This window comes from Eucyclogobius newberryi, unplaced genomic scaffold (genome assembly GCF_026437365.1).
Source record: "Eucyclogobius newberryi isolate DKJ021-1_F unplaced genomic scaffold, fEucNew1.0.hap1 SCAF_11, whole genome shotgun sequence".
Classification (NCBI taxonomy): domain Eukaryota; kingdom Metazoa; phylum Chordata; class Actinopteri; order Gobiiformes; family Gobiidae; genus Eucyclogobius; species Eucyclogobius newberryi.
The window spans coordinates 22,839,400-22,863,961 of record NW_027315735.1 but is presented as its reverse complement, the minus strand read 5'-3'; the positions used below and the strand labels follow the sequence as shown (position 1 = coordinate 22,863,961).

Sequence of the window (24,562 nt, the reverse complement as noted above, 5' to 3'; positions counted from 1 at the left end):
ATACGCTGTAGTTTAGACCTTTAAAACATGCCCGGAAATGCCCAATATTCTTCAGCTGGTTACACACTATACAGCTGTCCAGTTGTGAGAGATTTAGAATGTTCCACAAGACACGACCGAGTCTGAGGTCCACACTACACGACTGGACTGAGTGTGATTGTAGAGTCTGATTATCATTACATTTCTAAGATGTTTGAGTCTGTTGAGGAAATTGCTATGTGGCAGTTGAAATGTGTGCCGTAGATCTCTTACTGTCATTAGCAACAGGCTACACCAGAGAAACAACTTTCACTTTGCCCTGTGGTTAATTTGAGCTAAACTAAAGCTCCCAGGGCAAAAATTAGGCTGAATAACACAAAGGAACACATTTTAATCAGTTGTGCTGCCTGTTATATGCCACTCTTCAACTATCTAACTAAGCATGTAGGTGCTTAACCTCTATTGATACTTGCAACTCTCGTTGCAGGTAAACCAAGCTGTAAAAATAATACACAACGCCTGGAGATAAAACGCTGCTTATGAGCTTGTGTTTTAAGTCCCTGCAGGCTCCATTTAAGCAGTGAAGCTCAGGGCTACAGTAGGACACAGCTCGCTGCGTTAGAGGGCAGCTGTGACGTGACAACCGCGATAAATAGAATGATGGTAACCTCTGCCACACAAGATACAAAAAGCATGAAGTACAGAAACTTACTCCCACCAAGACACTCACTATAAATCTACTTCCCTTCGGGACAATAACAAATTTGAAAGCTTGAAGTTGGCAGACTAAACATGACAGACCCTTTAGAATACTTTCCTATGGAATATTGAAGATCAAGGTAATCTTAATAAGCCCTGCGTCCACACAAAGCTAAACTCAGGCAAATCCGCAAAGACATTTAGTCTAAAATAGGTATTATCCACATGGAGCACGCGTTTCAGGAGTTTTAAAACCAGCTCCCAGAATGCCAGTTTGGCGTCTCCGCTGTCACCAGCCATATCCACAACCTTTTGTTAATGCAAAAGTTAATGCCCGCCTCCTTTTGCATGTGCTAAACTCTAACAACAACAACAAAAATGGCGGCAAACAGTAGAAGTCGTCCTATATGGGTTTTCCTAGAGCTAAGTTTGGTCAGCTGAATTTCAAGGCCAATTTACATTTAATTCATTTTTTTAATTCATTTTTTATTCCTATATATCTTAGTCTTATAATATTAATTAATTAAAAGTACACAACACTCTGAGAAAGGCCGCTTTACAGTTACATCTCAGGAGACACAAGTAAAAAGCGCTATGTAATGCTCTATGAAATTAACACGGAAAATAAAAATTAAATTTGAACGTGCATGAGACGAGGTCACAGCGGCGAAATCTGCGGATAACAAAGAAGCGATTCACTTTGCGTTGCCCATTGTGTATTATTTGTGTCATCGCAGCCAGGGTAAAGAAGAGATTTCGCATTTACAGCAAGTGGAATATAGAAAAGAAAGCCTCTCTAATCATTTTGTACGTCACCTGTTGTACTTTGGGAAATGTTTAAAGTGCCTTTTTACAAACCAGTAGAGCTGGGTTGAAATAGTCGATTTTCAGATTTTTAATCGATTCGCAATATTAATGACCGATTATCGATTCGTACGTCCAAAGATCAATTTTTTCTTCTTCTTTTTTTTTTTAAATTAAAATTCTTTTCTACATTTCCCTCAGTGAACTTCAATCTACCTTCAAGAAAGATAATTCAGGACTCCTGGAAAATCTTTCTTGAAGGTAGATTGACCCTTAACCTTTCATCAGTCTTCCAGCCATCAGTAACTACCAATACTTGTAAGATTTGCTGTTTAATATTGATATAATACTAGTTTTAATATGTTGCTTCTCTACACAGTCATGAAGTGAAGGAAACGGTTCAAATACATTTTTCATTTTTAATAACATTAACCCCCGGATCGAATCGAAATCGGATCGAATTGGAAATCAGATCGAAATCGGAGCGAATCGGATGGGATCTGAGAAATCGGAAAAAAAACGATTTTGAAACGTAAAAATCGGAATCGAATCGATTCTTGAAATTTGAATCGAAACCCAGCTCTACAAACCAGCGAAACTGGTAGTATTGCAATGAGACAATACTTTAGTTTTCAATGAGGTCTTATTGGTTAAATCCACGCCGTTTACTTTGGCTTAGAGTTACAGACTGCACATGCATGTGCATTGTCTTTGTGTAACTTTTCATATGGCATATGTATTACAATGTTTGGCGTCTTGTGTCCACAAGTGTGGATGCACAAATTTAAAGAAATAGTTCCATGTTTACAGAAACTAACGCCATTTTTTCTTCGTGTGGATGTGGCCTAAGTAACCAGAGATGGAAAGCAGCAAAGACATTACGCATCAACAAAAAATTTAAAAATCAATAAGCAGTGAGGCTACTTCCAAAGATTGTGTGGAATTTTTGAGACAGCACCTGAATCTGATCACAACCTGTCCAATATAAAAAAATGTATGAATGCAAAAGACAAAAGCACACAACTTGTACACATAACTCTGGTCATGTGGCTTTCTTGCTATTCACAACAGGGCCTCACAGCCAGCATTACAACTCAACCCTTACAGGTCTACAAGGGGGCCAAGTAATAACTTAACAAAAGACACTTTGTAAGTTCCAGAAGAGTGTAAACACTGTTGGTGAAAAAGCTAACAGCTGAGCAGAAGCTTAAAGAGGAAAAAATGTACAAAATTTAAATTCTACAGTATCACATGGTCAAGACACTAAGGCAGCAAGCCATTATTAGATTTGCCAATAAGTAGTGTTTCCTTTTTTCTCAAAGGACAATCCTTCCTATTGAGGTCACCAACTAAATTCTTCAAGGAATATTTAATACAACGCATTTCTCAATTTCCTTTAAATTTAAACCCGAAAAACTTAAGCTGCTGAAAAAACACTTAAATATCTAGAACTTCTGGATTGTATTGATATGTATTGATATGTGAATTTGATTACCATTATGAGTTGTTTTGTTTCGTGGAATTTCCTTGAACTCCTTCTTTGCAAACGATCAGGTTTTTCTCTTCTAGACTTCAAGTATGTGAGAGAGAAACTGCTCTGGCTTTTGTTCAAGCACAGTTGAGATGTGCGTGACAGATATTTTATGATGAATGATAAAAGATAAGATCATGAAAGACACAAATATTAAAGACATATTCAGATTTTTTTTCTGTCATTAGGAATTAAACCATAACATACATAGATAATCATTTTACATGTTATTAATTCTAAACTGCAATGTTGATGTAAAATGGCTAGATGATAGAAACAGGACCATTAACTTCTTGTTTCAAACTTCAGAACTCAGAAGCCCCACCCAATGCTCCTGACAGATGGCCAGCAGCATTGAAGAGTGGGTCAAATACAGAGGACACATTTTCCTACAGGGACAATAAAGTGTATCATGATGACTACCTCAGCAGAAGGATTGTCTTCTGCAAGTTTTAGGTCAGAAAGACCAGAAAGACCTAACACCTTACACCTCTTCATAGTGGCATTTCACAACAGAAAGTAGATTTACGTGTTTTCATGGTTGAAAGTGGCTAAGTCTGAATTTTCTCAAATAATTACAGAACAGCGGGCAGGGATAGGTGAAAAACATTTTTTTTTTTCTATTCTGAGGCCTCAAGCATCAAATGGAGGACAATACAGGATTGCTCAGAATGCAAAAATCAATCAAAATATAACATTGAATAAGAGTTGAGGGAACATTACCATTTACATGGTAAATGCTCGTAAATGTTGATTTTACATAATATGTCCCCTCACAAACATTAGTTATCAATGCAAGTGTAAAGTGATTAGCTGCACTCCAAGTAATTATGACAGCCCCTAAATATATCTCATGAGAGGAACCTAAACATGATGTGCAATGCAATGATGTTAAATGGACTGTGCCTTGTTGCAGTGTGCAATAATGGCTGACCGCTTCATACCTGGTAAAAGAATGGGAAGAGCTGGAGAAACTCTCATTTCCTCTGTGGATTCCCGAATTGTCACCATTTCCCTGGACTTTGTTCCAAGCACCACTGACTGTAGTCACGGGGATGTACAATGTAGTCACAGGCTTTTGATCTTTCTGCTGCTGCATTTCCTTGCTTACTCCAAAATGAAAGCTCTGTCCTCCTGACGTGGTTACTCCACAAATGGAAATCGGGTTGGATCTGGACACATTGGCAGAGGATGTGCCACTGATTTGGCAATAACTCTGGCCTAAAGATGTCTTCTCCTGCTTTATCACTCCAGGGGTGCTCAGTTGAATGAGCCCACAGTCTTTCTCCTTCTTCACTGAAACAGACAAACTGGATGAAGGCGTTAGAGGGGAAGGTCTGGGTGTGCTAGCACTCGTCTGGTTGGGACTTGTTATGTTACTGCCATTAAGAGCAACAGTGTCACAGTTATTGCCGGTCTCAACAAGGGTCGGCTTAGTGTCTCTGTCGGAGCTGACGTCTCCAAGCAAAGAGTCTTCCCCCAAAGAGGAGAGGAAAGCATCATTTCCAACATAAAAATCTGATGGGGAACCTGTAAGTTCAAAGTCCTGAAGGAGATCTAGAGTGTTGTCACAGAATAATTTCTGGTTCACGTCCATATCTTTGCTGATGTGGTCAAAATCATGATCAAGGTCAATGGGATCTGGTTCGCCTTTATCCATAGAGAAGTCAGTTTTCAAGAGGAAAAAATTTGGATCCGACCCTCCTATGAGGGAATCCATAGAGGACTGGGCACTGTCCTGGCCTCTGGACCCTAACTGATTTTTCTGATCTTTGGTTAGGCCTCTGGGCTCTTGTTCACCTGAGCCTACTGTAGCAGTGACAGAAGTAGAGGAAATGCTTTCTGAAAGGGGGCTGTTGCTGAAGCCGTTTGGGACCTGTCCTAGCTGCATCAAGGGGCTTGGAAGTACTATAGAGGTGGCAGAAACGACGGACATGGCACTGGGAGGAACCACTCTCAACAGGCCTCTCTCCACGGAGCTCTCAGTGTAGACCAGTTTACTCAAATGGTCATCTCTTCTGTAAATCAGCTTCTTTACTCCTCCTTTATCCATCTGGTAAAGTAAAACCACATGCATTGAAACGTTAAAATATGAGTTGAGCAAACACAATTACTATATTACGCTACAGTGCTGTGTATTAATTTAGCAGAACACTTAATTGTCTTTGCATGTGTGCAAAGTTTGCAAGATCTCCTGCGCGCCCTTGAGCTAATGTTGCTAAAGACGGCTAAAGCCAGTTCTAAGCGGATAATTATTAATCAAATAACACAACTTAACTGTCAATTGCGCAGTTAAATTCGAAATATTTAGCAGCAATAACTGGGTAGAAATTAATCACTGTAGCGTGTATTATTGAAAGATGACGGTGTAGTAAATGCTAACAGTAGCATGCTGCTAAGCATGGCATGTAGCATTGTGGCTAAGAGTTAGCACATTGCCTACGTGCTTACATTTCGCTCTAATGTCCATGACAGTGCTCTAGGCCAGTTAGCAAATATTTGTGATAGTATTTCTAGCCATTGTTTAATCATATATTTTATTTATGTTTACACAACACAAATGCAACGCCAACTAAAATAAGTTATGTTACTTACCCTTCAAATGACTGGTTGTTGATGTGTCTGCACAGGACGTCTGTCAACATTGTTTTGATTGAAAGTGTAGTCCAAAACATACACTAAATATTTGTTATATCTGTCCTTAACCGTGGTGTGGCATGGCTAAAACACAGCAATCACATGCTACGCTACTAATGATTCATCCAGTCTTCGCTTTTGACCAACCTTTTAGACTGATAAAGTGTGTTAAAGTGGCGAAGCTACGGAGAGGCGCAGCTTGCTATTAGGAAAGTAGCGCTAACCTCCAAGAAAACATACAAAATGGAGAACTAGCGAGCAGCTCGGAGACAATGTTTACATGATGCACCGCCACCTGCTGGATAGCTGCTGTCAATGCATATGGGTTTGTTATGTCTTATACGCGGCACACGTCATACACAGTGTCAATATTATTGATCAATATTACTACTGTATAATGTGTGTTTGATTCAATAAGTTACTATATTTTATATTGTATTGAAGTATTTGCGTTACATAAAATGTTCTGTCTCTAACAATATTTGCATACCCCTGTTTCCCACAATTTAATAAAATCCTGAGTTTAGGCATGCAGTGACCTGAGCTACTTCCCAGTTGTGTTTGCTTAGGGCCAGTAAATTTTAAGTAAATTCATTCATTTCTCACGCCACATATTGTCAATCTCAAGTCAGACAGCATACCTTTAAAAATGCTATAATGTAAGGGATTGTCTTTCAAATTAGAAAATAGACACAATTTTCCATACAGTCGGATAATTACACAGTTGAGGCCCAATGCACAAATGAGATTTGGAGCCTAAATTACTGTGCATTTTAATCTCAACTTCAACTTCCAAACATCTGAACTGTATTCTAATGAAAATCTATTCGACTGTATTATAGCCTACATTCAGTTGAGACTCATATTGTATTACATTATTCATGCTGAAATTGCATGAAATACAACCCCTCCAAAAATATAGAATGTGTTCAAGGAGTGGAGCACAAACAGGAAATAAAATGAAGACAGGAGGCTGAAAATGGGCTTTAATGGGAGGATGAGAGTGAGTCAAATAAATGGCATATGGGAGAGCTGTATGTCTTTGCAGATCAGGCATCCCAAAGAGGAATCCACATTAATATAATTTCAGACTTTCTGAGGCGATAGGTTGTGGCCATACAAAAAGTGGAAATGTCAGTTTAGGTGACAATGCATCCCTTTTGTCTGGAGACAATATAAATATATATTCTTATATAAATAAGGAGGAACTGTGTCTGCTAAAAAGATCAAAACCTTTAACTTTTCTGTCTGATTTGTAACTGTATCAACCAGCACAAGACATCTGCATATGGTGACATGGTGTGAGGGAGCACTCTCACCTCACACCAAGAAGGTTTTGGGTTCTGGGTTTGGGTCTTTGTGTATTTCCTTTGGGGATTCTTGTTTCAACCCAAAACATGCACAATAGGTTAAATCCCCCTAAGGTGGTCCTAACCAAACTAGTTCCAGATCTGGAGTTTTTTTTTAAATTCCTTTATTTATTTATTTTTGCACCTTCATTTAACCTGGAGGTTCCATTGGGATTCAGAACCTCTTTTGCAAGAGAGACCTAGCTGAGGTAGCCAACACAATTAACACAATACAAAAAATCTGCATATATTACATGTAAAAACAACTCAACAACAGCATGAACAATTCTCAATCAACAATTTTAAAATGTTCTTGAACTTATCAAGTGATATTGAAGCTTCCAATTCAAAGTAATTCAGTATATTATTTCATGACCATGATGCAGAGACAGAAAAGGCAGATTTTCCCTGCTTTTTGGTCTCCACTGCTCTTGGCAAATTGCCCCAGCGGCATTGAAGGATCAGTCGAATGCAGAGGACAAATGGGAACAACAAAGTGTTAACCTTAACCTTAAATGCATCCACATCATTTTTACCTGTCCCGATCCCTATCACACTATTCATGAGTTTCAAAATGAAGAAAATGGTTGCCACAGCAATTAACTGTTAATTAATCAAAAGTCCTCAAAATATCCCCTGCAGGAACCTGATACCCATAACAATATGTACTGCTTCCCTTTGTGCTTGAGTTGTATAAGATTTGTTAAATGTTGTGCTCAGCTATAGCAAAGCATCTCTAAACTCCCACTGTTTGAAATCCACTCAGTCCCCTGTGGCTGCTTAGCAACCCCTCTAGTACAATATAGGCTACTCCGAATTAACAGGGCAAACCGTGACCGCTGCCTCCTTTAAACCACCATGTAGTCAAGTGCTCAAAGGTTTTATTACACCAAAAAAAACAATGTGACAAATTAAATGTGTGGTTTTAAATATTGCATTGAAATTTGTAGATGATAAAGCATGAGTCTTAAATCAAGCGTTCTGTATCCCGCTTGATTCCCCTCTGTGTGGCTTTTTGACAAGTACACAGGGCCCAACAACTGGGTGAAGTTGAATTAGGCCTGTAACTTAATGTGTTTACACCCCACACTAGAAAATAAAGTTCAAAAAGTTACAAGCTGTCAAAGTTATTTTTGGACACATGTTCCTTGTCCCTCCTCCTTGAACCGACACCTTAACGTGGTGGAGGGGTTTGAGTGCCCGAATGATCCCGGGAGCTATGTTGTCGGGGGCTTCATGCCCCTGGTAGGGTCTCCCAAGGCAAACAGGTCCTAGGTGACGGGTCAGACAAAGATCGGTTCAGAAGCCTCTTATGACGACGACACAATCAAGGCAGTTCACGTCGCCCGGATCGGCGTCACCGGGGCCCCATCCTGGAGCCAGGCCTGGGATGGGTGCTCCATGGCGAGCGCCTGGTGGCCGGGTCTTACCCCACGGGGCCCGGCCGGGCACAGCCCGAAAGAGCGACGTGGGGCCGCCCTCCCGTGGGCCCACCACCCGCAGGAGGATCCATAAGGGGCCGGTGCAGAGAGATCTGGGCGGCAGTCGACGGCAGGGGCCTCGGCGACCAGATCTCCAGACAAAGAGACTAACTCTGGGGACATGGAATGTCACCTCGCTGGGGGGGAAAGAGCCTGAGCTTGTGCGGGAGGTTGAGCGATACCGACTAGATATAGTCGGCCTCACCTCCACGCACAGTTTGGGCTCTGGAACCCATCTCCTCGAGAGGGGCTGGACGCTCCACTTCTCTGGTGTTGCCCGCGGGGAGAGGCGGCGGGCTGGTGTGGGCTTGCTGATAGCCCCTCAGCTCAGCCGCCACGTGTTGGAGTTTACCCCGGTGAACGAGAGGGTCGCGTCCCTCCGCCTTCGGGTGGGGGACAGGTCTCTCACTGTTGTGGCGGCCTACGGGCCGAACAGCAGTGCAGAGTACCCGGCCTTCTTGGAGTCCTTGGGAGGGGTACTGGACAGTGCACCGACCGGGGACTCCGTTGTTCTACTGGGGGACTTCAACGCCCACGTGGGCAATGACAGTGACACCTGGAGAGGGGTGATCGGGAAGAACGGCTTCCCCGATCTGAACCCGAGCGGTGTTCAGTTATTGGACTTCTGTGCTAGCCACGGATTGTCCATAACGAACACCATGTTCAAGCACAAGGGTGTCCATCAGTGCACGTGGCACCAGGACACCCTAGGCCGGAGGTCAATGATCGACTTAGTTGTCGTGTCATCAGACCTCCGGCCGCGTGTCTTGGACACTCGGGTGAAGAGAGGGGCAGAGTTGTCAACCGATCACCACCTGGTGGTGAGTTGGATCCGCTGGCGGAGGAGGAAGCCGGACAGACTTGGCAGACCCAAGCGCATTGTGAGGGTCTGTTGGGAACGTCTAGTGGAGCCCTCTGTCAGTAGGGTATTCAACTCGCACCTCCGGGAGAGCTTCTCCCATGTCCCGGGGGAGGCTGGGGACATTGAGTCCGAGTGGACCATGTTCTCCGCCTCCATTGTTGATGCGGCTGCTCGGAGCTGTGGTCGCAAGGTCTCCGGTGCCTGTCGTGGCGGCAACCCCCGAACCCGGTGGTGGACACCGGAAGTAAGGGATGCCGTCAGACTAAAGAAGGAGGCCTATCAGGCCACTCTGGCTTGTAGGTCTCCGGAGGTCATCGACGGGTATCGGCAGGCCAAGCGAGCCGCGGCTCGTGCTGTCGCAGAGGCAAAAACCCGGGCCTGGGAGGAGTTCGGGGAGGCCATGGAGGAGGACTATCGGTCGGCACCAAAGAAATTCTGGCAAACCGTCCGGCGCCTCAGGAAGGGGAAGCAGTGTCTCACAAACACCGTTTACGGTGCAGGTGGAGGCCTGCTGACCTCGACTGGGGATGTCGTCGGACGGTGGAAGGAATACTTTGAGGATCTCCTTAATCCCTCAGTCACGTCTTCTGAAGAGGAAGTAGAGACCGGGGACTCGGAGGCTGGCTCATCCATCACCCAAGCTGAAGTCACTGAGGTTGTCCGCAAACTCCTCGGTGGCAGGGCTCCGGGGGTGGATGAGATCCGCCCTGAGTACCTAAAGTATCTGGATGTTGTAGGACTGTCTTGGTTGACACGTCTCTGCAACATCGCGTGGCGTTCGGGGACCGTGCCTCTGGACTGGCAGACCGGGGTGGTGGTCCCTCTATTTAAGAAGGGGGACCGGAGGGTGTGTTCCAACTACAGAGGGATCCCACTCCTCAGCTTCCCGGGTAAGGTCTATTCCAAGGTACTGGAGAGGAGAATCCGACCGATAGTCGAACCTCGGATTCAGGAGGAGCAGAGTGGTTTTCGTCCCGGTCGTGGAACACTGGACCAGCTCTATACCCTCCATCGGGTGCTCGAGGGTTCATGGGAGTTTGCCCAACCAGTCCACATGTGCTTTGTGGATCTGGAGAAGGCTTTTGACCGTGTCCCTCGGGGTGTCCTTTGGGGGGTGCTCCGGGAGTACGGGGTCCGGGGCCCTTTGCTCAGGGCTGTCCGGTCCCTGTATGACCGGAGCAGGAGCTGTGTTCGCATTGCCGGCAGTAAGTCAGACCTGTTCCCAGTGCATGTTGGACTCCGCCAGGGCTGCCCTGTGTCACCGGTTCTGTTCATAATTTTTATGGACAGAATTTCTAGGCGCAGTCAGGGGTCGGAGGGGGTCCGGTTTGGGGACCACAGGATCTCATCTCTGCTGTTTGCAGACGATGTTGTCCTGATGGCTCCATCAAACCCGGACCTGCAACATGCACTGGGACGGTTTGCAGCCGAGTGTGAAGCGGCTGGGATGAGAATCAGCACCTCCAAATCCGAGGCCATGGTTCTCGACCGGAAAAAGGTGGCTTGCCCTCTCCAGGTGGGTGGGGTGTCCTTGCCCCAAGTGGAGGAGTTCAAGTATCTCGGGGTCTTGTTCACGAGTGAGGGAAGGATGGAGCGTGAGATCGACAGGCGGATCGGTGCAGCGGCTGCAGTGATGCAGTCGCTGCATCGGACCGTTGTGGTAAAGAGGGAGCTGAGCCGAAAGGCAAAGCTCTCTATTTACCGGTCGGTCTACGTTCCTACCCTCACCTATGGTCATGAGCTTTGGGTAGTGACCGAAAGAACAAGATCGCGGATACAAGCGGTCGAAATGAGTTTCCTCCGCCGGGTGGCTGGGCGCTCCCTTAGAGATAAGGTGAGGAGCTCGGCCACACGGGGGGAGCTCGGAGTAGAGCCGCTGCTCCTCCACGTCGAGAGGAGCCAGTTGAGGTGGCTCGGGCATCTGTTCCGGATGCCTCCTGGGCGCCTCCCTCGGGAGGTGTTTCAGGCATGTCCCACCGGGAAGAGGCCCCGGGGAAGACCCAGGACACGCTGGAGAGACTATGTCTCTCGGCTGGCCTGGGAACGCCTCGGGATCCCCCCGGAGGAGTTAGAGGAAGTGTCTGGGGAGAAGGAAGTCTGGGAGTCCCTGCTCAGACTGCTGCCCCCGCGACCCGGCCCCGGATAAAGCGGCAGAAGATGGATGGATGGATGTTCCTTGTCCATGGTGCTGAAATCAATTAATGGCTCAATGAGGATCAATGACAAAGACTGTCAGGTTTGGTCGGTAAAGAGTTGAATTGTTGACTGAAATTATTCTTCCCACAAAGATACACTGTTTTTCATGGACAGATGTGCTATTATAGAATTATAGACAGTTCTTAAACCAAGACATGGCGGAACATAAGCCCTCTTGGGATAAGCGTGTCAGCTAGAAGCGTTGCGTCTAATGTGAACGCAAATGTCTCTTGTGAAGACCCCAAAGAAGGGATTAAAGCTCAGTGCTGACTGTTAGAACGGCATTAGATCCTCATCGACAGCTGCAGCTGCATATCGTTGGTTAAAACCACGCACAGCACACATAGAGCAAAGATCTGGGGAAGGCTTATGTCTTATGTCTACACATGTAATTTACCTTTAATATGACGTATAGGACAATACTTTGGGGAGCCATTTGAAATCTTACACAGTTTAAAACAAAATACTCATAAATCCTCTCCACCGTCACTGCAGTTTGGAGAGATGGTCGCGCGCAGGAGTTCAGCTTCAGTCTCGTAAGTGGAGTACGTTTCAGTTCCACTGGTTTAGAGCAGTGACCGGACGCGCACACTGTGTTCGGACATTTTTTGTACTGAGACGCAAAGAGCTGCGCTTTGGGCACAGTTTGAAGAAGATTATGTTTTTGTGAAGTCCCCGGTTTTACCCTTTGCATTGGACATATGTAACGGGATGCGCCCTCGGTCTTTAGTAATGACGATAATTGATCATTTTCCCTCGGGATGTACAGTGGCTCGGCACGCGCGGGATTAAAGGAGGACAAAGTTCTTAAACCTCGGGACTTTTTGGAGGGCAAGGACTGCAGCGCGTGATGCATCATGCACATGCACTATACCCCACACCCTGAACTTCTAGGACGTCCTTCCCGGGTTTGACAAGACTCAGATTTGCAGATTTGCCTCGGTGTGGACTAAAATGGCTCTAAGCGACAACTCTAAAACACAAACCGCAAATGATTCTCCAACAGATGTTATTGAACTAAACGTGGGAGGACAGGTGTATTACACGCGCCAAGCCACTCTGACAAGCTTTCCCAATTCGCTTTTAGGGAAGCTCTTCTCCAACAACAAAGGATCTTCTAATGACTTGTCCAAGGACTTCAGAGGACGTTATTTTATTGATAGGGATGGATTTCTATTTCGCTATGTGTTGGATTATCTAAGAGATAAGCAAGTTGTCCTGCCCGACCATTTTCCCGAGCGTGGCCGCTTAAAAAGAGAAGCGGAGTACTTTCAGTTGCCTGATTTGGTCAAACTTTTATCTTTAGAGGAATCTAAACTGATCCAAGACGATTTATGTCTGAGTGATTTTGACGACGCGTCGCAGGGCAGTGAACGATTTTACTCATCTTACTCTTTGGACAAGAGATACGGCTACATCACTGTGGTGCTCAAAGGCGTTTGTGCTGCTGGAACCAAAGACAGCGATGCCAAAGTGAAAAAGTTACCCCGTATTTTCATCAGCAGCAGGATCGGTTTGGCCAAGGAAGTATTTGGAGACGCCCTTAGCGAGAACAGGGATTTAGACAGACCCCCTGATCGCTACACGTGCCGGTTTCACCTCAAGTTTAGGCATCTGGAAAGAGCTTTTGACATGCTGTCGGAGAGTGGCTTTCACATTGTAGCCTGCAATACATCCCTGACAGCGTCCCCAGTCGGTCATTACGCGGATGACAGAGTCTGGTCCAATTACGCACAGTACATCTTCTACCGTGAGTATATTTCATGGAGAGTAAACCCAAAATCATACATGCAAATATGTTATAACTTTAGACATTATAATAATTACAGACAGCTGTTGTTTAAAACCTGGATTTGCTGATGAAAAAGATAAACTTACTGATAGGCTCAGTAAAAGCTTGTATCTGCAGGAGGCATGGTTGAGCGCAGCAGCCTTCTATATCTGGGTGTTTTGTGCAGCGGCTGACTTGAACTTTCTCTTTGGGGTCCTAAAGTCAGACTTGCCCACGGGACAATACGTTGTTGAGTCACAAGCTGAAGTTAGCTGCGTGTGCGTCATGCAAACACGGTTTATTGCTCAGATGCTGCCAGCTGCCCATTGGTTATGAATAATCTAATACCAGTGGACAGCGGCATTATCCATGGAGGCGCGTCCCGCCCTCACAATCAGCTGTGGTTTTAAGTTTGAGCAAACGTGTTAATTAGTAGCAAAATGGCCCTGCTTGCCTTTAGGAACCAGAGCATCTGGTCAATTAAAAACACTTTGTTCATTATTCTCAATGACTCCTGTTGAAAGCTTTGAAATGACCTCAGTTGGAGGGTCAGGGAGGAAAAAGACACGACATATGGGGTACTAATGATTTAGCAATGCTTTAATATGCTTATTGTAAACACGAGGATACAGTCAAGTTATTTATCTTGGCAAAGTATGCGATATGGAGTAGAAGCTGCTCCTGTTGGACTAAAAAAACACAAATGAGAAGTAGAGGCAGGTAAAAGCACACAACAAAAATGCTTCTGCATAAAAATAATGGAGGCTCTCCTCTCTCACAGTGCACATCATTGTCAATAATTAATGCAAAATGTATGTTGGATTATTTATGATATAAATATCACCTGGTTATTTAAAAACACACTGCTGCTGTGGAATTAGAATACCATGCATACCAAGATTCTTTATTACACCATAAGTGCATTTGTTCAACATGTTCAATAAGAAGTTGTCCACATGTCATTTCTGTGAGTTGGAGAATGCGCAGAAGGCAGAAATGTACAGAGTAAAGGGAGCTTGAATACATTTGAAGGGAAGTGAGCAGCACAGATGGGAAGAGCGGGGAACTGGAGGAACGAGGAAGTAAAAGTTGCATGAGACCTGGCCATGGGGAGAAAGAACTGAGGCAGAAGGAGAACAAAAATAGATTAAAGTAGCAGCTTGATTTTAAGGAGGAAGAACATATTTTTAAACAAAAACATGAGCCAGCAAAATGAGAGGAGAAGCAAATACAAAGGTGTGGTAATGATGATATATGGACACAAACAAAAAAACTTAATTAAAGATACGCATTTTAAAATACCAAACATATTCTGAATGTAGGACAATGGCTTGCTCAGGGCAGGCTGTACCTAAGAATACAGAAGACAAGTGCACCTTTTGGATGGCAGAGAGTGCTTCAATGTTTCCAGAGCAAGGGGAAACACTAAAAAGGCATACTCACTAAACCATTGTTGGGAGGAAAGACCCTAATCTCCCAGTTGCAGTGACATACATAAATTTCCCCAAATGTACAGATGATCTCTTCCCTTTGTGGTGTCAGTTTCATCCATCTGATCAGTCAGAAATCCCATTCGCCCATGAAGCCAACGACCGTCCATTTTCATTTACAACCACGCGTTTCAGCAGAAAAAATAAATAGTTTAATCAGTTTCTCCTCATTTTTAGCCAGAATTTTCTACTTTACACATTATTTTTTTTCTTAAATACAGTGTCATATCAGTGTATATTTAATCCACCTGGTTAAAAAGTCAAGTTACATGCATGAGTCATGATTGTGAAGCAGTTTTATTAGCTTAGTTGCTCTCTTGCATATTAGTACAGATGGTGTTTAGTGTTAGCTGTAAACCCATGACCACACACTCAAGATAAAGCAACCTTTATTAGTATGCCATTTGATATTGCACTTGCCATTTCATTTGAGCAAGATCACAATGTAACCATGCTAATACAAAGTACAAAGTCAGAATCAGAATAAGAAAAGGTTTATTGCTATTGCTAATGAACATAATTCACAAACATAGGAACTTGCTTTGGTGATTTGGTGGTATAAAATGTACAGTTGAATTTACAGATGTAGTGCAGAAAGTGAATAGTGCAGTGATTGATTAAATTATAGTTAAAGTGACAGAAGTGTCAGATATGGTTTGTCACTAAATGAGAATATAAGTGATCACAAGGGCTCTAATACAACAAAGAAGCCAAGAAAGGGAGGGAAGAGTTATCATTAACTTGTGTGTATTAGACTCACAGATTGAGGTGACAAGGGAGAGCCAGAGATGTGCAGAGAGTGATGAGGTGATGCTTTACGAAAGATGAATGGTGCTTCCATAAATGACTCCTATGGGTCTTTAAGAGCAGCTGAGTAGAAAAATGGTCAAAGGTACTCATCAAATGTGATCTCCAACCATTTTTCTCACACAACACCAACCTGAAACAGTGCATCAGTTCAGGAAGGCAATCTGGTTCACCCTGAAAGAAGATTTCCTGTATAAATCGCACTTAGAAGTGTGTTAAGTTTTACAGAATTTGCAGGTTTGCTATATAAAACACACGTCCCATGAAATCCCAGAAGCCACGTACAAAGTAAAACCTCTAATAGAATTTTGTGAACTATAAGCCTCATCAAAAGCTATTGCGGTCCAATGTATGAAAGACACTTTGAATCCAGGCACTGGGCCACACTGCTATCTACTCATGGTGTCCACAAGATTCACCTATTCATGCTGCAGGATTATGTTAACCAGATTTACTGAGTCTTCGCATGTGTAGAGTTATGTGACATTTGCTGGATAAAATACACAAAATACCATATGTAAAACCTTTTATTTTTTTTATTTTTTTTATCTCCCACAGATCTATTTTCTGCCCCTGCCACATTGGTAAAAGCCTGGCCATCTGACAGGCTGCACTTTAATTGTACCTCTAGAGAGTTCAAATATTTATAGTACATTGGTGTCCTCTCAATGTAGAGACAGTTTACTCAGGTGGCTATTAATATGGAGAAATGTATGGTAAATATTGGTTAGGTGTATGTTTTGGTGCTGGTGAGAGCATAGATCATTATTTCGTTGTGTTGACATTTAATTTAATTTATCAGTCAATTATTTTTGGAGAATGTATTGCATTGTTTGTCTCATGACATCAATTGCTGTCAGTTTCACACAGAAAGTTGATTATTGGAAACATGGTGTTTGCAATGTGCTATTTAAATAGCTGAGTCCATAATTTATGTTAAGTTGTTGTTAATGTCAGTGGTAATTTGTAATAAATGGTGCTGGATGAGAACTTTCTATCACAAGGGACTAGAGATAATTGATATAACTAATTGTAATCCACACAGATATGACAGACATTATTATATCTGACACAAGGCTGCAGCTTGGTCAGAACTGCTGAAGTCATAGTTTTGCTGCAAATGCCTCTATCTAGTTTGAATGGATTTCCCTCACTCATGATGCCTGTCGCTGCCTTTGCAAGACAAGCCTTTTTCTTTCTACAAGGACACGCTGGCCTAATTTTGGAGCTAACAAAGTGTAAACCACACTCTACCAGAGGCGCAGACAAATTATTTGTGCCACTGGATCTGTGAGCTTGGGAGTGTGAGACCTGAGCATCTCCTCGGTGAGCTGCATGAATGGGTGCATTAATCTGCATATTTAGCCTGCCAGACATGTTTACACCCAATGCACTCCACATTTGCCCTGAACAACAGCATACACACATGACCACTTCTCGCTTCATTTGAGCAAAAACTGCGAAAGGGCAAAGATGTAGAGTATTCTAACATTGTGACTGAGATGAAGGTTGGATAGCTTCAAACTGTTTGGACTACAGAGAAGACCAAGTGTAATTATTGATATTGTGCAAAATGGGATACAGTTATATTTGACCAGAATCCTATAGATGTAGTCTCCAGCAACCTGACTGTGATGTTGCTGGTTTAGACTTTGTGCAATGACTATTCACACTTAAATGAGTCAGTTTAGAAGTAGAAAACACAACTAACCCAGTGACATTTTCATTTGTCTGATCTGGCTGGCTGTATCATGTCCTACTTTTCAGCCATTTTTCTACAAGCCCCCAAATGCCTTAAATTATGCAATGTAAATATGAGCAAAATCCAAATATTGTTTAAACTCAGTAGAAGACGTGCCCCTGGTCTGAGGACAAACAGTGATTATTTTGCCGGAGTTGCCTGCTTTGACAGAGCTGAACTCGACTCTCGCTCTCTGTGTTATTTATGAGAAGTGCCGACGCAGCCTTTCACTGTGGTTGGAATATGATCTCTTATACAGGCCATATGGATCTGAAAAAAATACACAGCAATCAATGGGTTCGCTGAAAAGATAGCAAAGTGTACACACAGTTACTTGTTTTAATGTGGAGAGGCTAACAATGTATTGAGAGGGACACTGATAATGACTAGTATTTACTTCCGTCACTCAACACAGGAGGATCAATGTTTTGGACTTTACACTACTACAATATAGATGTTTTCCCACTAGCACATAAGATAAGATAATCCTTTAATGTCACACAAGGGGAAATTTTGTTGTTACAACGCAGTAGAAACAGGAGGAAAGGACAGATTATAGGAAGTTTCAAAAACACACTCTTAATAGAACTCTTATGAACAAAAACAAAAAAGTCTTATTAACAAAACTCCTCTCCTATCTTAATAGGGAATGGAGGGGGGGAATAAAAATAAAATAGATAAATAAAAATAAAAAGATAAAGATAAAATTAAAAATAAAAATGAAAATAAGATAATAAAATAATGATAATAGAATAAAATAAAATAAAGATAAGATAAGATAAGATAATCCTTTATTGTCCCACATGGGGAAATTTCATTGTTGCAACGCAGGTAGATACAGAGGAAAAGAACAGATAACTTATAGGAAGTTTGAAAAACACTCTCAGTAGAAAAAAATTAAAAGTAAAGTAAAATAGCTAGCACAAGACTAGGTAATACTATTAGCAGGTAAGTAAACTGAATAAAAATAAAATAGAACACTCTTATTTACAGGTATTGCACATGGTTAATTCAGTATTGCACATGAATATGAACATAGGAACATCTTTGTTCCTATGGCATGAGGGACTTTTCTGTGTTAAATTTGCATGTTCAGTTTATTCAGTTCCCCTCATTAACCAAAACACACAATCCTCCAGCTCCAGATAGCGATTCAGAAAACATTTTAGAAATAAAAGTCAAGTATTGTATTAATTTTGGTGACAATAAGCACCAATACGAAACAAAAAGTGCCCTCCTTCCATCATATAGTGAGACAACAAAAAAACAGTCCAAGTGATTTCAGCCTTGCCAGAGCTTTTATTATGAATCACTTTCTTGCTCAGAGTTTGGTGTTTGTAAAGCTATAATTTGGCTTTTAGTTTCACAAACAGGTCAGCTCTCCACAGGAACTCTCCGGCTTCTTTCACGCACGCATTTGCCCAGAGCGTTGCATCAGCTGGTTTCCACGCTAACTGCAGAGAGAAATTGGTGCACTGATTGGCCTCTTAACTCATGGATTAGCCATTAAAAAGCTGTTAGTGACTCTCTCAGTATCAACTCCATGCAATCATAGCGGCAGAGATACGGCCGTCATTACAGTGGAGGCACAGAGGTTAAAATCCCTTGCACTCGATTCACGGCATGTGCTGGAAGGAGGTAATGGACAAGTTATTGCTCCCTCTGAAACGCTGTCTGCAGCGTATCACTATAAAGGCCATTAGGAGGTTTTTTAGATTGTTGTTAATATCACAGTGAGAAAAGGTTAAAGAAGAACAGACTGTGCACTTGTTAGGGCTGGGCAATATCATATCACCCATAATGTATTAATGAGATATACAATTCTAATATTGTGTTATTCAAAGGTGGATAGTACTCTAGTAGTGATTTTCTGACCCTATATTTACCCTTTTACTTGTACTTGAGAAATATATTTTACAGTGTAACAGTCCTGCTTGAGTAAAAGTTATCTATTTCCACTGTGAGTAAATTACAAGGGACAAAAACTTTATGTTAACAATAATAAATCATTTGAACATTTGTGTTTCTTGTACGGCTCCTTCAGAAATGATTTTGTTTTTCTAAGATTTGTGGTCTGTACTTTGGAAATACCAAGATTTTGTGTATGATTTAATGTCTTGCCCTACAAATTACCTTGACTTCAAATTATAAAGGGTACTCTCACTTTAGATAATGCTTGAGTAATACAACGGTAAGTAATATCCTGGAAGTGTGTACTTCTACGCGAGTAATATTTTTTTGAAGTAACTTTTCTCTTAGTTGAGTAACATTTTTACCACATCTGGTGAGATTGCACACTAGGAGCTGCGTGAAAATCGACTGTGGAAGCTGCAGATGCTGAAAACATTGACAGAGAATGGGTTTTTGTAGGCAAAACTCATAGCAATAACTTTAAAAGGCTAAAACCAGTTATAATTCATAGTGTCAGAGGCCACAGTTATGATGCGTATGTCCAAGGTCAGTTGAATTATATATTATTGTTCTCACTAATGTTTAAAATATCATAATAGAGCTATACTGCCCTAGTATTTGTGTGTGGAAGTGAATGGTTTAAAAAAATCATATCCAGTGGATATTTTTGGATACAAAAGGCAGCTCCTGTTCACAGTCTTTACTTGAGCTCTTCACAAGCCAGCGGGCAGTACAAAGACACAGTACTTAATTAACAGTGTAGGAGGCAGCAGGAGGAGGCAAAAAGTGCAGGACAAAGAAAGTCAGCCAAAAACCTCTGCTTTACATTGTTGAGGAAATTGAAGGACAAACAGCAAACCGAAAAAAGAGACCAGAGCATTCAAAAGCAGATTTAATATCTCCTGTTCTATTTTTGGTTGAATAATCCCTGTTTGCACCTCTTAATTTTGCAAAGTGAGCTGCTGAGTGGAGGCTGCATTGGTCTCCTTTCTACCTAAAACATACACTGCACATACACTTCCTAGTTATAAAAAAAAAGTAGCTCCTGACCAAGGTCCTGGCTCAAGATGTGAAGATAGGTCCCCAGACATGCTACTCTGTCATTGGATGTCCTGACGAGTTGCCCTTGCTGCCCTTGCTATCGAGTAATGGCCAATTAAGTTAACCTTATAAATCAGAGGGAAGGCAAAGAGGTTTTGTCATGGTTTAATAATAGATTTCAAATCTATTAGTCTATTCTAGTCTTTTTTTTTACCATTTTTTTTTTTTACCATTTGTTAGATTATTCATTTTGCTTTCTCAAAGGTTTTAGGAGAGAGCATATGGCTATATTAAGAAAGCCTGAACTTGAAGCGGATTGGTCTGGGTTTGAGACAAGCCTTGCCCTGAGAATGCACTCTAGAGCTTATCAGGGAGAGCAATATGCACAGCCCACCAACTCCTGAGATTCAGCAATTTAATGTCAAAGGCCCCACGTTTCGTAAAGCACACCTACATGTGCAAGCGGAACTGCACATCTCACACTGGTGCAGAGAGTTTTGTATGACTGTGTGGGCATTTGTCAGTAGCTGCTTGATCACTCAGGCATTTCAGAACTATAATTTGATTATGGCTAGAAAGAATCATTTCCACACTAAGTGACTATTAAATAAAATGTACCACCAATTTTATTTTGTATTATTTATTCATGTTTTCTAAATGAGAGTCGAGAACCAGATGGAAGTCATAAGGATGTGGGCTATGCCTGCAAAGTTCAGGTTTTTGAAGCAGTAAAACACAATATATTGTTTTAAATTCTTGCCCACATTTCCCTTAAAGTGCACATGACACATTTTCATATATTTCACTTATTACCTGGTTTGGGATAGTACATTTGGAAAATATTTCTTAAATATACATTTACATCAGTCCAATAGCAGTTTGTGAAGAAAAGTTGAAACATAAAGACTAACATTTTCAGGAAGTTGCTCTTGAGTTGAGTTGAGATAAAATGGCAAAAACAGTTTACAGGCAGTTGAAACATTCATTTTAGAAAAAAAATAGGTGCTGTCATGTGGTTGTATTAGTCAAATGTTTTATTGTGTAAATTAGGTGAGCTTTGACACCATTGTGGTATTTCCTCTAAATCACATCTGTTTCCCCATGTCCAACCCAGACACAAATTATAAACATCATCAAAACACTCAAACTAGGGAAAACTAGGCGAGGTTTTTCTATTTTAACATTAAAAAAATTATATCATGTTTCCTATGGTTTAGTGAAATGAATAGCCTAACCTGTCATATGTACATTAAGCAAAGTCCAAAACAATTTCATAAAGTTGGGATATCAGAATTTACAAATATGGCATACACAATTATTACATTTAGCCTACTTGATTAACGTTTGAAAGAAATTGTACTTTTATAGCATACGTTTACCCCTACTTCAGTAATATTTTTATTGACGTCACAGTACTCTTACTTGAGTAAACGTGTCGGTTATTTTTCCTGCGATTAAGTCTACAATTACCCTACAAAAGCTTTATGTTGACATTATAGATTATTTAAACATTTGTGTTTCTTGCACTGCTCCATCAGCATCAGAAATGTTTCAAACCTTTGAAAATACCAGATTTTGTGCATTATTTATTGTTTTGTCCCTCATTTACTTCATAAGTTATGAACCAGATGTTAAGTCCAGACAGTTACTACAGTACTACGAGTAAACATTTTGGCTGCTCTACCCAACTCTGTAACTAAAGTACATTCTTGTTTTAGGTGGACCGTCTAAATGGTCGTCCTCTCACTGTGACTGCTGCTGCAAGAGCCACAAGAGCGAACACGAAGGCGAGAGTGGCACCTCCTTCAACGAGCTGTCCACATCCTGCTCCGAGTCGCAGTCCGAGGCCAGCTCTCCCCAGGGGACCGTGATCCGCGGACCTGTGTCCCGCCCCTGCAACGCCCAAACTCTAGACCGCTCCATGACGAAGGGGCTGTCCCATGTGCAGCAGCAGGCGGAGATGAGGCGCAAGACTGACATGATGAGAGTGAGGACGTTCGGCGCCGCGAAGGGGAGGAAAATCAACAAGGAGAAGATGACTCCGGAGCAGGAGCTGAAGAAGTGCATCCAGGACTTCCGACGCATTAAGATTCCAGATCGCTTCCCTGAGAGGAAGTACATGTGGCAATCAGATCTGTTAAGAAAGTACCGGCTCTGAATATGAGAGGTATCAACATTACCACTGGTGAAAGGTATCGGAATACACTAGGCTAAGAACAGCAACACACTTAAAGACACAAAGCTGTACTGTTATAAGATCACTTGCCGCCAGCACAGTATCGGAGCACAAGAACAAGGCCGCCTGAGTCTTTGGTTTGTCCATTGAGCACAGTGTCGTTTCAATCAGGTTTCTCCACTGTTTTACTTGTTCTGAGTGTTAGCACTAAAATATGACTATACCATCGAGCAACAAAATAACCTCAAGACGGTATTGCTTCAAGAAGAATGGACAAAACAATATGAATTCTATCTCACAAATGCATTTTTTTAAGTCTGAACCAGTGATATTTACAGCACAACAATAATGAATGAAATAAAGCCTTGTGGATCAGACAAAACATTGCTCTCAGTGAGGTGAAATAGCACTGGATAATTCTTCAACATGGTGGCACTTTGTTGCATTTGCGTTGACAAACTGACCTCAAAACCTTGTGAGCAACAGTAGGCAACGGTATATCACTATATTCACATACATATAACTTATTTTAGGCTTTCAAAACCGCACTGCATGTCATTTCACCACTAGCAGAATATGCAATATCAGAAAAGAAAAAAAACTTAAATAACTGTTTTTGTGATGGAAAATAAGGAGTTTTGTTGAGGAGTACACTGCCTAGATCTGTAAGCCATGTAATTCTTTTTTTCTTTCGTCAAAGTTTGTCATGTGTTGGATAGATGATGTTGTCTGGTATGTGATGCCAATGAGTGTTTGACAAAGTGTGCAAAAAATCTAATAAATTATTTAGAGTTGTATTTGGACCATGTCTTTATTCATTTCTGATCATTCATTTGGCTTGATTTAGCTTATTTTTCTTCTTCTTTTGGACTAGTCCACGTTTCAAACTACTGTTTAGTCCTGTTATAGACCTGGTTTAGATCTGTGCATGCATAACAGGGCAATCACTGCATTGCATCCAGCTAAACCTCAGATTAATTCTCAATATGTAAAAGCTCTCTTCCTGACATTGTAATCTGATGTTTCCTTCTGACATGACCCCGAGGAGGATAACATGAACTGTGTATAAATAGCTACAGTATAGTTTAACATCCCAAGTGAGCGCCGTACGAAGCACTATTCATAGTAACCTTTCTTGGTGTCCCTGTATATACATAGCGTGCAATGTTTCAAGGCCATTCTTCAACCTTTGACAACAGTATGAACATGCAAATTGCAGCTCTTTTATTGATCTATGTTTATCTCAACAAACATCTTCTCCATTTAATTTCGGTTTGAAAATTCAATGCTCTGCTCCTCATCACTTAACTCCAGATGTGCACGAGTTGGTTGTGCATTTATTTAGCTCTACTGTGAATCCAATACCACAATGGAAAATCAATGTTTGTGTTTTTGCATATCAAATACTCCCAGTATCAGAATGGAGGGTGTCCTGGTGACCTCATTGGCCTATCCCACAGACCCACCCGAACTTGCTCCCTGCCACTCTCCTCAGTCAATAGCTTCAGATCCCGACCCTGAACTATCATTAAGTACAATCAATATCCAACATCCTTCTCTAGGGCTCAAAGTAGGATTAAATATTCAATCAAACACGGCACTGCAACTTCTAACTGTTATTTATTTAGCGGGTTAACCGAGGCCATTTTCTTTACACAGTTTAATGTAACTAAAGGACAATGAAAATGAAGGCTACAAAATCCTGATAATCTTATCTGTATCTATAAATGAACATAATGCAGTCATGTTGTGCAGCCAACCAAATTGATTTCCTTACATTGAGCATGCTATTATGAACTTTAATCATGCAGTAATCTGTCTATTGCTAAGAAATGTTCATGGCTTCTTGTAGAGTGAATTTAAAAGGAAACATGTAATATTATCAAGAGAATGTTGTTTAAAACATAGACTATTGTGACAATTTAGTAGCCATTTTATATATATTTTTTACAAACTATAGAATAAATCTTTTCTTATGCTTTTCCCACAGGGTTAACGCTGCAGATCTTCTTCATTTCAGCATGTAGTAATCTGCATTGATTTCCTGTTGGATCCACTTCCAGCTAGATTTGTGCATACAGCCTGCA

At 41.8% G+C, this 24,562-nt stretch overlaps 2 protein-coding genes across 2 annotated transcripts in view; one reads left to right on the top strand and one right to left on the bottom strand.

Annotated features, from left to right (window-relative positions):
* The window catches only part of nr3c1 (nuclear receptor subfamily 3, group C, member 1 (glucocorticoid receptor)), a 59,574-nt gene extending 53,668 nt beyond the window's left edge, over window positions 1-5,906 (bottom strand). Inside the window, exons 1-2 of the mRNA XM_072438698.1 lie at window positions 5,609-5,906; window positions 3,958-5,066 (exon numbers count right to left, since the gene is read on the bottom strand). Of these exons, the coding sequence (XP_072294799.1) occupies window positions 3,958-5,066 (1,109 nt within the window). The 5' untranslated portion in view covers window positions 5,609-5,906. The remainder of the gene's footprint in view (window positions 1-3,957; window positions 5,067-5,608) is intronic.
* A 6,310-nt stretch (window positions 5,907-12,216) lies between these two features.
* LOC140353903 (BTB/POZ domain-containing protein KCTD16-like) lies at window positions 12,217-23,153 on the top strand. The gene is made up of 2 exons (XM_072438682.1): window positions 12,217-13,288; window positions 22,018-23,153. The coding sequence occupies exons 1-2, from the start codon at window positions 12,493-12,495 to the stop codon at window positions 22,455-22,457; spliced, it is 1,236 nt and encodes a 411-aa protein (XP_072294783.1). The 5' UTR covers window positions 12,217-12,492; the 3' UTR covers window positions 22,458-23,153.
* Window positions 23,154-24,562: the final 1,409 nt, after the last annotated feature.